General features: G+C 39.0%; 1 protein-coding gene across 2 annotated transcripts in view; it reads left to right on the forward strand.

Moving 5' to 3' along the window:
* Nucleotides 1–4664: 4664 nt before the first annotated feature.
* The window catches only part of LOC122842618 (pro-neuregulin-3, membrane-bound isoform), a 424235-nt gene continuing 413956 nt past the window's right edge, over nucleotides 4665–14943 (forward strand). For both annotated transcript variants that reach the window (XM_044136652.1, XM_044136654.1), the window contains exon 1: nucleotides 4665–6937. In XM_044136652.1, the coding sequence (XP_043992587.1) occupies nucleotides 6214–6937 (724 nt within the window). In that variant the 5' untranslated portion in view covers nucleotides 4665–6213. The remainder of the gene's footprint in view (nucleotides 6938–14943) is intronic.

A 14943-nucleotide genomic window follows, 5' to 3' on the forward strand; every position in this document is an offset into this window, starting at 1 on the left:
TGTTTAGTTAGCTCAAGCAAAATCACTTTGCGGATCCATTTTTTTATGCTAAACCATACACTGTATTGTACTTCAAACAAATAGTAATATTTTTTTATTGAATTCAAGCAAAATCAACAGATCACTCGCATTTTTTCCGCTAATACATAAGAGTTTATTGCTAATTTTCCACAGAAATTGTGAAATACTTTGGGTGTAAGTGACTGCTAACTACCAGCTGCAGGTGGCAGTGTTTATTACTTTTACTACACTGTTGCCTCACCCTTGTAGTCCAAGAGAAATGTTCCTTGCATTCACGACATTCCTGCGTTGTATTTAACTTTAACACATTTTCCATAGTAGTTTCTGGTTTCCCCAAAGTATGGGGAGCAAAATTACAGAATTTGTTCCATTTTCAGCTGGTGAGGTTCACTTTCACACTGCGCTGTGCCAAACAAACCAAGCCCATTAAAAAACCTTCACAAAATGTAAACAAAAACATTTTAAGAAACACCATAATGTTAGTGCTTCTTAACATTTTAGTGTTAAGAAGCACAATGTTTTTCTCAACATTTTTTTTTTTTTTTAGTTCTAGAGTGTGTGTGGGTGTGTGTGTGTGTGTGAATCTGTCAATGTCATCAGTACATTGACACATTGTGTGTGTGTCAATCTACTGATGAAATGTTTACCTTGTGGGTGTGTGTTTTCTGCAGCCATCTTGGGTTCCTATAAAGAGGAGGTCCATCTCAAAACCTGCTCTTTTATATGAGGTTTGGTGATCAGAGCTGGCCTTTGATTGGCTGAAGCTGAAAGTAATCAAAAGAATGAGACAACTTGTAAATTGTGCATTTGCATAGATATGATGCTTGTCTTATATTTTATTGATGATAAATAATTACCAATGTCTCCTTTTTAGATGTGAAAGTCAAATTTGTTTCCTTTTCCCCTCTCTGGTTCACTCAAGATTTACTTTGGCGTTAGAGCCCTAAGTGAAACTCTGAGTGCTTGAGGATGGAGCGGTAGAGAACTGCTAGCTGAAAATTAGCATTCATAGATCGGATTAACCTTGTTTATTGATTAACCTCTTCCGTGACAACTCTCACACACACCAAAAATGAGTCTCTCACACAAATACAAGTCTCATCTTCATTCATTCATTCATTCATTCATTCATTCATTCATTCATTCATTCATTCAGCCTAGTGTTAGTTCCCACACACACATTTTCGACCTATCATTCAAAATAGTATGTACGCTTTGTGTGGGTGTGTGTATGTGATATTTGAGTAGTGTATATGTGTAATTTTAGTCTTGTGTGTGCGAAAGGAAAAAAATTGCATGCATGGGCAATATTTTATTAGTTTATATGTGCAATCTTAGTCCTTTGTGGGTGTGTGTGAGAAAGAAAATGTATGTGCATGTGATATTTTAATAGTGAATATGCACATTTTTAGTATTTTATGTGTGTGTATGTGAGAGAAAAATTGTGTGCTTGTGTGACCTTTTAATAGTATGTATGTGCAATTTTAATATGTTGTGTATGTGAGAGAGAGTCTTTAGTAGTCTGTGAGAACAAAACTGTTTTTGTCCTAAACGGCCCCTCATAGGCGGCGTTTGACTTGTATATCGGTGGACTGCTGGATGTGGCAGGCAGACTGCCAGCCTTATCGCTGCTGTGATGCCTGAGAGCCAATAAATCAGCTTTGTTTGCTGTATGTACCAGTGGTGTCAGAAGTGGGATTCAAACCCTCGCCTCCAGAAGAGACTGCGACCTCAATTCACCTGGTGGCCCGCCAGGCTTGTAATACACCAGGGGAAACCCTGAAGTCTACTGCCCACTGTTATTTTCCCTTACCTGTTAATTCAGGGGTCTCAAACTCCAGTCCTCAAGGGCCGCTGTCCTGCAACTTTTAGATGTGTCTCTGCTGCACCACAGCTGAATAGAATAATTAGATCATTAGCAAGGCTCTGGAGAACTGATCTACACAAGGAGGTGGTAATTAAGCCATTTCATTCCAGTGTTTTATACCTGAGGCACATCTAAAAACTGCAGGACAGCGGCCCTCGAGGACTGGAGTTTAACACCTGTGTGTTAATTTTATGAAAGGTTAGGGAGGAAGAAATCGTACACAGTCTGAACATATCCTTCATGATTGGCGACTTGCCTTACAGTGCAATTGTCAAACAACCGTAATACTGTCATTTTGATGAATGATCCCCATGTTTTACTAATGAATGTCTGGTGCTCCAGTCCTAAATTGATCATCTATAGATTTTCATTGTCAGTTGCAAGCTTGAAGTCGATGATTTGTTGGCTGTATTTTTGACAGAGTGTTCTTATTTTATTTTTTTTGACTGTTACAAAAGGAATCTGTTTTAATATATGAAGAGTATAAACATCCATCCTACATGGATCTTTATCCTGAGCTTATCCTGTGCAAGGTCGTGGTGGGTTAAAAGCAATCCCATCATACACTGGGACAAATGTTAAACTGAGTAATCACTTCAGGGATTTATTTGTTTGTTATTGCTAGGGGATTTTTTTCCTGCTATGTAATGTTTAAAGAGTTAAGATCCTCATGGTCAAAGTACCGGCTCAGTGATACAGACGTTGTTGTGCAATTAAATATAATAGCGTTCAAATTAATTACTGACAGTAATATTTAATCCAAGCAAACGTTGAGATTTCATTATGGTTAACATTTGTAGTCAAAGCAAAAATGAACCCTTCCTGTAGGCTACATATAGGAGATGTGTAGTTTTTGATTCTTTCAATCATTTCAATGATTTTATGATCTGTGCATTAAGTTGTTAGCAAAGAAGACACACACTAACTCCTTTCATATCAATCTAAGTACTGTGATCTACATGTATTTTCTATGTCTTGTGATAAACTGAAAGGTCGTCAGTGTTTCAGCAGTTTTTTATTTTACTTGAAGTTTGTTCCATATCTGTAGAGCATGAAAAACTGAATGCAGCTTTTCTGTGTTTGTTTTTTATTCTGGGGTGGGAAATCAGACTAGATCCAGAAGATCTGACCAGTCTAATCAATCTTGAAACCAACTTGGTGCTAAGCAATCTGGTATTTTATAAAGTAGTGAAAGCACATTAAAGTCCATTCTCTGAGATACAGGGAGCCAGTTAATGGACTTTAGAATTGGGTTGGTGTGCTCTACTCTGCTAGACTTAGTGAGGACCTTAATGCTGAGCTAAGTTATGTTATAGTTTCAACTGACACCTCTTGGATTCTACATACTCTGAAATCAGCAATACAGAATCTTTTGAATTCTTTCGAGTGTCTGTTCTTCAAAATACCACCTGTGTTGAAATCTGTGTGGATATGTAACATACAAACACTATATTTTGCCCACATCTTCACTTTAATCCAGTGTATTGCTGGAAAATGAACAAGTAAAAGTATTCAAAACTGTTGGTCAACAAAAGAGAACAAGTGTACAGTGGAGTGATACATTCAGCTAGAGAGAAAACCTCATTCACAATAATTAATAGGATTATTTAGATGAGACAATAGTCATTTTAACATGGTAAGTCTTCAAAATCCCCATCTGAATTTATCCATGATAATATTCTGAAACATTTCTAATTTTGTTTACAAAGTAGTTAGTTTTGTGATTATAGCTTTCCTTACTGTTATTCTTATTGTTGTTAAACATGCCCTTTTATATCTAGTTGATTATGTTTACAATTATATCTCAAACACTCTTTCTTAGCATTATTAATAATAATTTGATCAAATCAGCACAGTGACATAATGGCTGCTTTAACGAGTGAGCGCTTGTTGATTTTGATGTGTTTGTCAGAAGACAGAGATGTGAAAACCCACAGCATCATTTAGTTTCTCCCAGAGGAGAAATTAAATTATTTTTCTTTGGGCACATAGCTGTCTGAGGCTTTATTGCCTTAAGTTTGATTTTCAGTGCTATAAACTAATATCTGATAACATTATTTTATTCATTAATCATTATTCATTTAAACTGCTACATATAATTTAGCAAATATAAGCATATATATACACGTGTGTGTGTGTGTGTGTGTTTGTGTTTAACATCTTTTATAAAAAGCTATGTAATGTAATACATAGCAAATTATAGTGTAATATGGTGCTGTTGTACTGTCACAGCTCTTTACAGTCATTATACAACTCTAGCTACTATTTTGTCATTTATTTAAAATACATTCTGAGCAAGACTAGGCTTAGTCAAATGAATATCAGTCAACATATTGGAATTCACCCGGATCTTTAGCTGAAAACTCAACCTCTCCTTTCCCCCCTCTCTCTTCTAAAGCTCTTCAGTGGGTGGAGCTGAGCATCTGACTGATGGCTTCCCGCTTAGCGCCTCTGCTCGCCTCCGTCTGGGACTTCTTGCCTGAATCTGGCTCGTGTGCCGATGCAGAGCTCTCCGTCCCTCTTTCCTTTCCCTTCCCTCGTTATCTTTATCTGTACACACACCTCTACTCTGCTTTTTCTACATTTCTGTATGCATGCTGTGTTTTATTCTCTCCCCTCCCCGCTAACGGAGGTGGGCACTCTTCCCAGAGCTGGTGCATCTAAGCAGGTGCAGCTTCTTTCTCCCCTCCCTCCCTCCTTCTCTCTTTCTCTCCCTTCCCTTGCTCTACCAGTGTGCACTCCGCTCTGTTGGATTTTTTTCCCTCCTCCCCACCTTTCTCATTCGCTCCCTGCCTCTCAGTGACAGCAGCTCAGGAGGCAGCTGTATGCGTGTCTGCATCACCATTGCTACAGGTAAAGACGGCTGCATCGTTGGATGCAGCAAACTCCAAAAGGGGGAGAGGGCTGGCTGGTTGGTTGATTGGGGAAGTGCGTGCGCCTCTGTGGTTGCAAGTCTTCACTCCGGAGCGGGGTGCACATTTTTAATCATCTCTAAAAAAATTTTAAAAAAAGCTTCCAGGACAGAAGGACGGGCAGAGGAGCTCAGCTATCAAACCAACCGGCGGACTGAAAAGCGTGCAGGCTATCAGGAACTAAAAGGGACAAAACCAACCAGCACTCTCTTTGGAATTTTTTTTTTTCAACACTATCCTCTCCTGATCGTCATACTTTTCTTCTGATCTTTCTTTAAAATTTTTTCCTCTCAACTCCCTGGCTCCTCATCAACACTTCCTCTCACATTTTATCCCCTCTGTGGCGGAATGTTTCTTGCAAATACATGACAGGAGGCTTCCTGAGGGCTTTGCTGCGGCATTAACAAACGGTACCCTGAGACGGCAAGAGAGCTGAGCGGACGGCTTGGGGGGAAATCTGATCCACAGCCGGCCAGAGAACAAGCAGGATCACTCGTTGCAGATTTATCCGCCCTGTTATACCGCGTGACAACACCCCCTTTTTTTTTTCCCTACCTCACCCTCTTGTCCGTCCTTGAAGTCTCTTTTTCAGCACTTCTGTGCAAATAACTGGATTTTTGGATTTTATGGCAAAGTGGGTTTAGATCAGACAAATACATAAAGAAATACAAGGAAGACACTTGCAGAGAGTCTACCACTGGTAGACTTGTGAGAGGTGTTAAATAATCATCAGAGGGTGTTAAGCAAAGTCCTAATTGATATTTTCTGGTCTCCAGCTAAAACAGGAAGAGACTTTGTAGGGAAGGGTGACTTGACTAAAGGTGTTGTGCCAGACCCCGCATTAGGAAGCATCCTTTCGGAGCTCCGAAGACTGGGAAAGAGACTGGACCCACCCTTCAAGTTTCCCTGTCCCATTGTGGATTTGTACTCGGATTGCTACATGTTCACATCATTTCCAAGCTGTGGATTTCTGCTGCACTGGCATCCAAACATTAATGGCACTGATTTCTAACAGATGTGAATACACTTCATCCCACACACTTTCCTGCTAGAGGCATCTCTTTTTTCTCTCTTCTCTTGCTTGCTTTCACAGTGAACATTTTTGAAGTTTCCTGTTGGCAATCGAGAGTTGGCCAGGAATCAGCATAAACTAATTTGGTGGTTTCTACAAAACCTCTCCTGTATCTAACTGGGTGTCTGTGTGAGTGTGGGTACTTGTGCTTTTGTGACTGCATGACTGCATGTATCTTCTTTACCCCTGCCTTTCTTCGTATCTTCAGGGTACGTATTTGTATAGTTGCTACTGTTGCTACTTTGTCCGCCTCTACATTCCCACCATTTTTTCAAAGTCCGGCATTATCAAGAACCCTTTTTGCAATGTTCTATCAATGCCTATTGCAGGGTTAACCCTCAATGAGCCATAAAGGACGGCAGGGCAGGATGAGTGAGAGCTCCGGTGCTGCTGTATCCGGGGCAGTGATCCTGGAGGAACCCGAAGGTTCGGGAGCTACCGGGGGTCGTGGAGAAGTCCAGGCTCAGGATCAGGGTCCTTTTCGGTGTGCAGTGTGGCCTCGCCAGCAGACATGGCTGTGTGTGGTCCCTTTACTTATTGGTTTCATTGGCCTTGGTTTGAGCCTAATGCTCCTGAAGTGGATTGTTGTGGGTACAGTCCGGGATTATGTGCCAACCGACCTGGTGGATGCTAATCGAATAGGCCAAGATCCCATCTTTCTCTCCAAGCCAAGTGGGATTCCTAAAGGTCCTGATACTACCACCACTACAACTACTCCCACAGTCGACAGTGGAAACCCCACATCTAGAACAGTAACTGTGGCAAAAGGCAGAACTCGCACTGTTGCTTCAACCACAACTATAAACCCCAGGGGGGGCGGAGCCTCTGGAAGTCAGGTGACACCTCGGAACCCTGGAAATCGTAATGGACGTATACCTTCGATCTTTACTACGACCACTGCAGCACCGCGGACAACCTTTGTAATTGGAGCGGCGACTACCAGCTCATCTCCTGCGAATCCAACAGTTCTTCGTGACTCTACACAGATGTGGACTACGGAACATACTACTACAGAGGAGGCCTCTACCACGCTGACCACGCATACACATAGCCAACGCAAAACACGTAAGTTTTTTTTTCTATACTTTGTGGCTTTTAAAGTGTCTTACTCGTATTGCTGTTGGTTGATTGAAGAAATCTGTTGGGAAGGTTGGTGAAGTCGAGTATTGTTGCAGAAATAAGGCAGTTTACTCAATCTGGTTTTAAGTCAGTGTGTATTCTGGTTTTTAAACTTGTATAGGCTATATTGCTAAACAGTTATTGATATTTCAGCTGGAGTTGTAGAGATTGTGTATCAATAATCAATATCTGTGGTATTGAATGGATATGTTGTGTTTTTTCAGCTGCATCACAAGCAAAAATGACTGTTACATGGATAATATGGAGCACTTGTGGTATTGCACTTGATTACACTAAATTATGTGAAGCTTCCTGAATATGAGTCTACATCTCATCCATATTGTTTGCACCAGTGATTAAAAATCTACTCTGAGTACACAAGGAGGAGGATGCATTGATACTCCCTGTACACTGAGTGGTGTTGTTTACCTATAACTTCAAATTTACATAGCTATGGTACTTAAACTCTGCATTTATTTCCACTTTTATCCTAAATTGAAGTTGCCATCATACATATCAGATACTTGACAACATCAATTTGTTGATTGATGCTGATTCCTCTGTTTCTGTTTTACCACCTCTGTCCTTGATTAAAGTTATGTGAGCACCCATGCTATTGATTAGTGCTACGATGGGATTCTCTCACTGCAATCAATGACTCTCACAGACATACATGTACACACACAGCCTCCTCTATGATGGATGCTTCTGCTCTCAAAATGGTAGGTGCTGGTGGAGTTTTTGTGTATGTGCCTTTGGGCCACTGAGCGACTGAGGGTTTTGAAATCAAAGGGGGGGATTCATGTGTGCAGCCTTACGCAGCACATCCTCAAGCTGTCTTCTAGGAGACGAACCAGGGGAAGCAGATAAATCAGCATTCATCTAATGACCATCTTTTCTTGCAGATTTACATTACATTTACTGTTGCATTGCAGTTTTATTTTGTTGCTCGGTATTAAAATTGGGGGCAAGGTTTTATTCTCTTTGTTTTGAACAAATTTACTTTGTAATATTTATTACTTCTGCTCCAGTTTTCTGGTGGCTAAAGATAAACAAAGGAAAAAAAAAAAATTCTCCTCTTTATTCCTTCAGTCTTTGTATTTTTTGGTCATGCTTAAATGTTCCAGATACAGATGCAACTGTATCTAGAATTATTTTAGTTGTCCATTAATCTATTGATATATATATATATATATATATATATATATATATATATATATATATATATATATATATATATATATATATATATATATATATATATATATATATATATATATATATATATAGCACTGTAGCATTCCGTTAAACACTTGGTCATTTGTATTAAGTAAGGTGTCTGAAACTAAAAAAATACTTCTAACAATACTTTTGAGCTCAGCCCTTTCAGCTTGACGTATCGATACAGTGTTGGGCTGATTTGTTGAGGTTTTTTTGGGGGGGGGGCTTAATAGTGCTTAATATGAGAGGGTTTTTTTTTTTTTTCTTACAAAATTTTCCCAAATCTGTGAAGTGGCTTCCAGACTGGTGGTTATTTTAACAAGTTCTGTTTCAGGAATCTCTTAATTCTGGAGGTCAAGTAGTCATTTTAGCCTTTTTGTTGCTAATGAAATGGAATCAAACAAATGTTGTTAATCCCTGTAAGTTCGTGATCTTACTGATGGGGGGCTGATTATATTTTCACATAGCTCTTGCTTGTTTTGTTCAAATTTACAAGCATAACAACGAAGCAAAGATAAAATAAATTTGGGTGGGGGAATACATTTTCATGGCTCTGTGAGAACTACCTTAAACAATTTATGAAATTATTAAATTAACATCATGTTAGGTAAAATGACTGTTAGCATTGATATGATGACATTTACCCATGAAAACCAGCAGTTCCCTAACTGTAACTCGGCTCTGGTTAGCTGCACTCATGCATCTACTTCTTATGTGTCTACGATTATGAACCAAAGCTGAGATTACAGCAGAGAGCAGGGACTTTTCCCTCTGACAATACAAACAGCCAATCATTTCATTAACAGGAGGAAAAATGGAGGCCATTCATCATCATCTATTCATTTATTAATTAGCCATAAAAAAGGAATGCCATTTCTTCAGCTAGTGCTCAGAAAAGCCATTAAACCTTGTTGATAGATATCTTACAGAAAATGTCACTCCCTCTCCAGCTCTCCTGGAACGTTCCAGCAGCTACACAGTTCCCCCCGTTCCTCCCCATCCCGCTCGCTCGATAAGCCTAAACACCCCTCACACTCCCACCCCTTTGATTCCACCACCCACATGCAGCTTTGATTTGAAAAGGCCATCATTTTCACATTAACTCTCCATTATGTGTAAATGTCTTATGATATTACCGAGTTGGACCGCCTTCAGAAACGGTGTGGGGATCTGTTAGTCTTCCATCTGTGTGCTGCTCATCGGTACCGGTCATTCTGGATCACAGAATTAAGAGTGACATTGTGGTTCTTCTGCCTTGGAGGCTCTGAGCTACAGGAGCCAAATATGGACATAAAAGTCAAGTTAAGTTTATCTGCACATTTCAGCAACAAGGCAGTTCAAAGTGCTTTAGGCCATAAAGACGAAGTAGAGTAACATTACATTTTGTCTAATGTCGTCACTGAGACCATGACCATGAAAAATGCATCAAATATATTGATCAGTGTTTCATTTATTGTAGCTCATTTGAAACTTCCAGAAAAGTGTTTTGCACTTTTCATAGAAGCTGAATGCTGCTTCTCCATATTCTGTTCCTGTTCTGGATGCAGAGCAGAACCAGAACCAAGAGACCTGAGAGGTCTGAAGGTTGATTCAGCAGCAGATCTTTAATCCATTCAGTGATTCATAAACTAGCAGAACGGATGGATCAGTTTCTCTACATCTTGATGAAACATGAATTCTAAAATCCTGGAAATGTTCTTCAGCTGATTGAAGGCTGATTTTGTATCTGTTTTTCTGTGGCTCTGAAGGTTCAGGTCAGAGGTCATCACTCCCAGAGTTCAGCTTGATCTGTAGTTTCCAGCTGTAATAACTGAAGCTGTGTGTTGACTCTAGATCGTTCTTTAAGTCCAAAGACAATAACTTCAGTTCTGTTTCTGTTCAGCTGGATGGAATGGGTTCAGAGATGCCATATAATGCTAAATACATCTAGGTGGAACTCACTGTAAAGATATACACTTACTCTAATATTCCATATTACTCTTCACTCGCTACTTTTCCTGGAAAACCTTTCTATTTGATTCAGATCAATATTCAGCTGAGTTCTAAGCCTGATGCTACCAAGCCTCTTAACAAAGTGCATTCCAGCTTTTCCCCAACCGTTTCCTCGTTTGTCTACAAAGTCCATCGATGGACTCCAACGATTCACTGCAGCTCAGATCTCACATAAAGTCACATTAAAAATGAATGGCACCCTGGGTGCATCACTGCTTTGGTGGGATTTGGTGACATTCTAGCTTGTCTAACTGTCAACAAGTCAAGATGTGAAAGCTACAGTATGGAGAGATACGATAGTTAAGTTGTCAGACATCATGCAAATGTCACTTTGCAAGAATAACTGACGGAAGAGTAAATCCTTTGGACCCTTCAATGTCTGAAGTGCTCCCTGAGTGATGAGATACAGAATAAGGCGGAGATCTGAGTGAGATTAAATTACAATAATAATACAGGACAAAATGTCAGATGAGGTCACAGAGATAATGCCAACAGATCAGCCTCAGAAAATTCCCAATGAAAACAGAAATATTAGTCAAATTTATTACCGTAATCCGTTGTCAGTCTACCAGTATGTTAGCAGTTCTAATTGTTTTGTCCAGGACCGAAATCATTCATCGGATTAATTGATCATTAATCAAAGATGGAAATAACCGTCAACTAATTTAGTCAGTGATTAATCATTAAACTAACAAAAATTAAAGAACAATCCACTCAGAGGAGTAATTAAGTCAAAACTGTAATAAAACATATACATATTGAATTTAAGATAAAAGACATCTTTGTAAATATTTTCTACCCACAACTCCTCAACTTGTTCAAATTAAAATAATATAGGCAAATATTTCAATTATAATTTAATTATTGTAAGAAATAATTTTGAATATCTCCCAAGTGGGAGGATTGCGTGTTTGGGTGTGAGGCCTTCATGGTGAGCTGCTCGCTGGGATTAGGTCTGAGGAAGATTGTCCTGAGTCTTAAATCCAGATTAATAACATCTCGTCTCTGGAGAGAAGAGCAGGATGGGAATTAGGAAGAGAATTGCATCAGATCCCCTATCAGTCACACTCTACATGGCTTTCCAAGCAGCAGCCTGACTCCTGGAGGATTGTTTTGATGTATAGCCCGACGCCGGATGTTTTTCATTAAATGAAGCCGGGGTGACACGTTTAAGGCAGCGCTTTCTCTTTGCTGTGTTTCTGGATCCCTCAAGGGTGCTTTAAACCAGGTGCTGGGGGAAATAGTTTATGTCTATAGTAACAACACAGACATGACAACTACAAAGACTGAAATGATGTTTTACTCTTTACTAGACAACGGTATATTGAGTGGGAATGTTGCATTTTTTTGACATTCCTATGACAGAGAACGTTCCAGGCTTATCATCAAACTTTAAACCTAAGAACCGGATACCTGGATACTAAACAAGCATAAGACTGACCAATCAGCAGGTTTACCTTTCAACTCGTGTGTTTATATAAGCTCCTTTATGGTGGTTATGTAAGCAATCTCATTTTATAGAAAATAAAGTGTTATTCTGGTTTTGAGAAACCTCCTTGTATCTGCACCAATCAAAATAAGGATAGGGTGGACTCCCAACAATTCAGTCTTCAATATCGGCTGACTCACCTTTTTGCCAATTTTTCTGTTGGACTTAACTCCAAAATATTTATGAAAAATCCTCCTATTCACAGAATTATACAGTTGGAATATCAAAAGTCTTTGGAAATGCAGCTGAGGAAGCTGATCTAGAGTTTGCCAGGCAGTACAGGATCATCTTTTCTTTTGCACTGATTGGCTGAACTCCCAAGACAGTAGAAGATACAGTCGTACCTTTGGTAGCGCCAAGACAGTTTCCACTGTCTGTATTAATGCATATTACTCAGAGTTTGGAATCTTTCAGTCGCTATTGATTTGATTCAGAGACACTTTTCAGTTGTCTGGAGATTTAGAGATTTTGTTTAAATGATGTGATTGACAAGAGAAGATAGAGTGAAACACAGAACATTTATTTAAAACAATAAAGTTCTATACTGTACCAATTTCCATCAGTTTATACTGAAACAAAAGTAGGTCTATGCAAAAAATTGTGTAATTTAAATTAATATTAGTTTAGCTTAGTTGACAGGCTTTTTCTTAAAAAAAAAATCTAATAATTAGTCAAAAAACATGCGGTGGCTGACTGGGCGTGTAAGGCAATAAGTTGTACACTGAAAAATAGGAGCAGCAAAAAAAACAACTTAAAACTTAAAATTAAACTGAACATTTTAAAATTGATTTCTGAGCATTTTGAATCGATTCATAATTCCAAGGACTAGAAATTGCGATTCTCTCTAGACTTGATTTATTTTTTTTTTTTTCCCGCACCTCTAATATTAAGGTATGTTTGGTGTCTTAGATATTATAACTGACAGCTCTAAGTGCTTTTAGAGGAGATCTCAAGTATTTCTGGATTTTATGTGTTTTCCGATGGCTCTGGACAATTACAGAACTTTGGAACATCAACAGTTTGACCAACCAATATTTTTGAACCAATTATGATTACGTTGGCTTAAGGCAGTGTTTCTCAATTCCAGTCCTCAGGACCCCTGCCCTGCATGTTTTACGTGTTTCCCTTCTGCCACACACCTGGATTGAATATGTGGGTGATTAACAGGCTTCTGCAGCTCTTGATGGTCATGCAATCATTTGAATCAGCTGCTCTGGAGCAGAGGCACATCTAAAACATGCAGAGCAGGGGGGCCTGAGGACTGGAATTCAGAAGCGCTGGCTTAAGGTGACTGTCCTGTTTGTCTCTGTGTTGCCCTGGCAACCTGTCCAGGGTGACCTCGCCTCTCACCTGCTGACAGCTGGAGATGGAGAGGTGTAAGATAATGGATGGATAAAGGACTCAAACCAACTGGAACTTCCATCAGAGTTTTCTAACACTGTTGTGAATTTCTACATCGATGATTGGCTCCTGGAAGGTGATGCTTCGTTTTAACACCAACTGCAGGTTTTCAACCTGATGTGAGAGTTCACAGAGTTCCCAATAGGATTCCAGCTCAGGAAAGCTGCTTAGTTCCAAAATTCCCATTGAGTCTTTCCAGTTTGTCCATGTGCTGACCAATGCCCAGCACTCACCTACCCACTGCTGAACATTTGTGTGTCTACATGAGTTCAGTGATTGTGACTCAGCTCTGATCTCTAATATAAATGAGGGCTGAAATCAGCTCCATTCTTCAGGCCTGATTGCTTCCTTCCACCAGGGAAAATGTTTTTTTTTTTTTTGTTGTTGTTGTTTTATTCAAATGACAGCTTTTCATGGAGGAAATGCAAACGAAATCTTCCTAAATATAGAATTTAAAAATAGTTGCACCTCATACTTGTGTAACTATTTAGTTGCACTGTATTGAAAAAAAAAAAAAAGATGATTGTTGTATTAAATATCTTAATATAATTAAGCTATCAATGACACTGGGCCTTTATTTTGAAACTCCATCTTGTTCTTTAAGATTCATTTTAAAACCTTGAAAATCTTTTTTTATTTTCCTATGATGAGGTTTCAGTGAGGGGGGGGTTATCGGGCTCAGTAAATCTTATGCATGTCCGCATGCATACACAGCGCCACTAGTCGTGTTTCCATTTATCTTCAAGCTGCAAAATTGGATCTATGAAAGCAAATTTGCTCAGTGGGATTAATTTCAAAAAAGAAAACAAACACATTTTTAGATGAAGCATTTTTGCTCTAGGATGAGGTGGTTGTTTTGACCCTATTGAAGTTAGTGTATTTTGCCAAAACTGCAATGGAAACATTTTTTCACATCACACGAGTCGCATGATAAACAATCATTTCTACTGGTTTAAACTACAAAGAAGACAGCAGGAAGTGGTTGGAGGATGATGGTGCAGTAGTTTTTAATGACTTTTTGTATAAAGAAACTTATTCATGCGTAGTTTTAATTGGATTTCTTATTTAATGGAAACACTGCAATTGCAAAGTTGCGTTTTTTTTGTTTGTTTGTTTCTGACATAATTGGACTATCAACAAAGTTTTGTGCACATCTGTAATGGCAGCGCAGCTACTGGTGCACACATGTCAGTCAAGGCTCCCTGCCAGTTTTTCCTTTCAAGTTATTGACTAATAACTTGAATTGTTGTTTCTTTATTTTCAAGCGTGTGCATATTTGAGTTGGCTTGAAGCTAAGTCTGGTAAGTGACCAATAACAGAGCAGTTCTGAACGGGTTCCAAGCCTAACCCACCATATCTGCCCTTAGCCCCACCCCTTCCTACGCACTGTCCTTCCTGTGCCCTGTCAGCCTGCCAAATCCAATAAAACAAAAACTAAACGTCTTCAACTGTCTTGTTTTATTTCAGACCATAAGCCACAAGAAAAAAAACAACAAAAAAAACATTCAAAGCAGGATCATAACTTTAGTTTTATCTTGAAGCATGCCAGCTAACAGAGAACCCTTTTCAATCACTATATATAATTGTTTTGATATTTTGTTCATTTCTGTGTGTTGGTCCAGGGGGAAGCCTGCCTTTTGTCCTGTTGGCTGCTCAGAAAGGCTTCAGACTCCTGTGACATTAGTATGTGACCAAAGAACAAGTTCAAATTACCAGCCCTGGTTCATTCCTGGTATTAAAAATATATTTACATATCTCCCATACATGTTAATCCCATATTTACTGTATTTTATTTCAAAACTTTTTCTTATTTTTTTAAATATACAGTAGACTTCAGTAAATTTATAAC

Source organism: Gambusia affinis, linkage group LG13 (genome assembly GCF_019740435.1).
Source record: "Gambusia affinis linkage group LG13, SWU_Gaff_1.0, whole genome shotgun sequence".
Lineage (NCBI taxonomy): Eukaryota > Metazoa > Chordata > Actinopteri > Cyprinodontiformes > Poeciliidae > Gambusia > Gambusia affinis.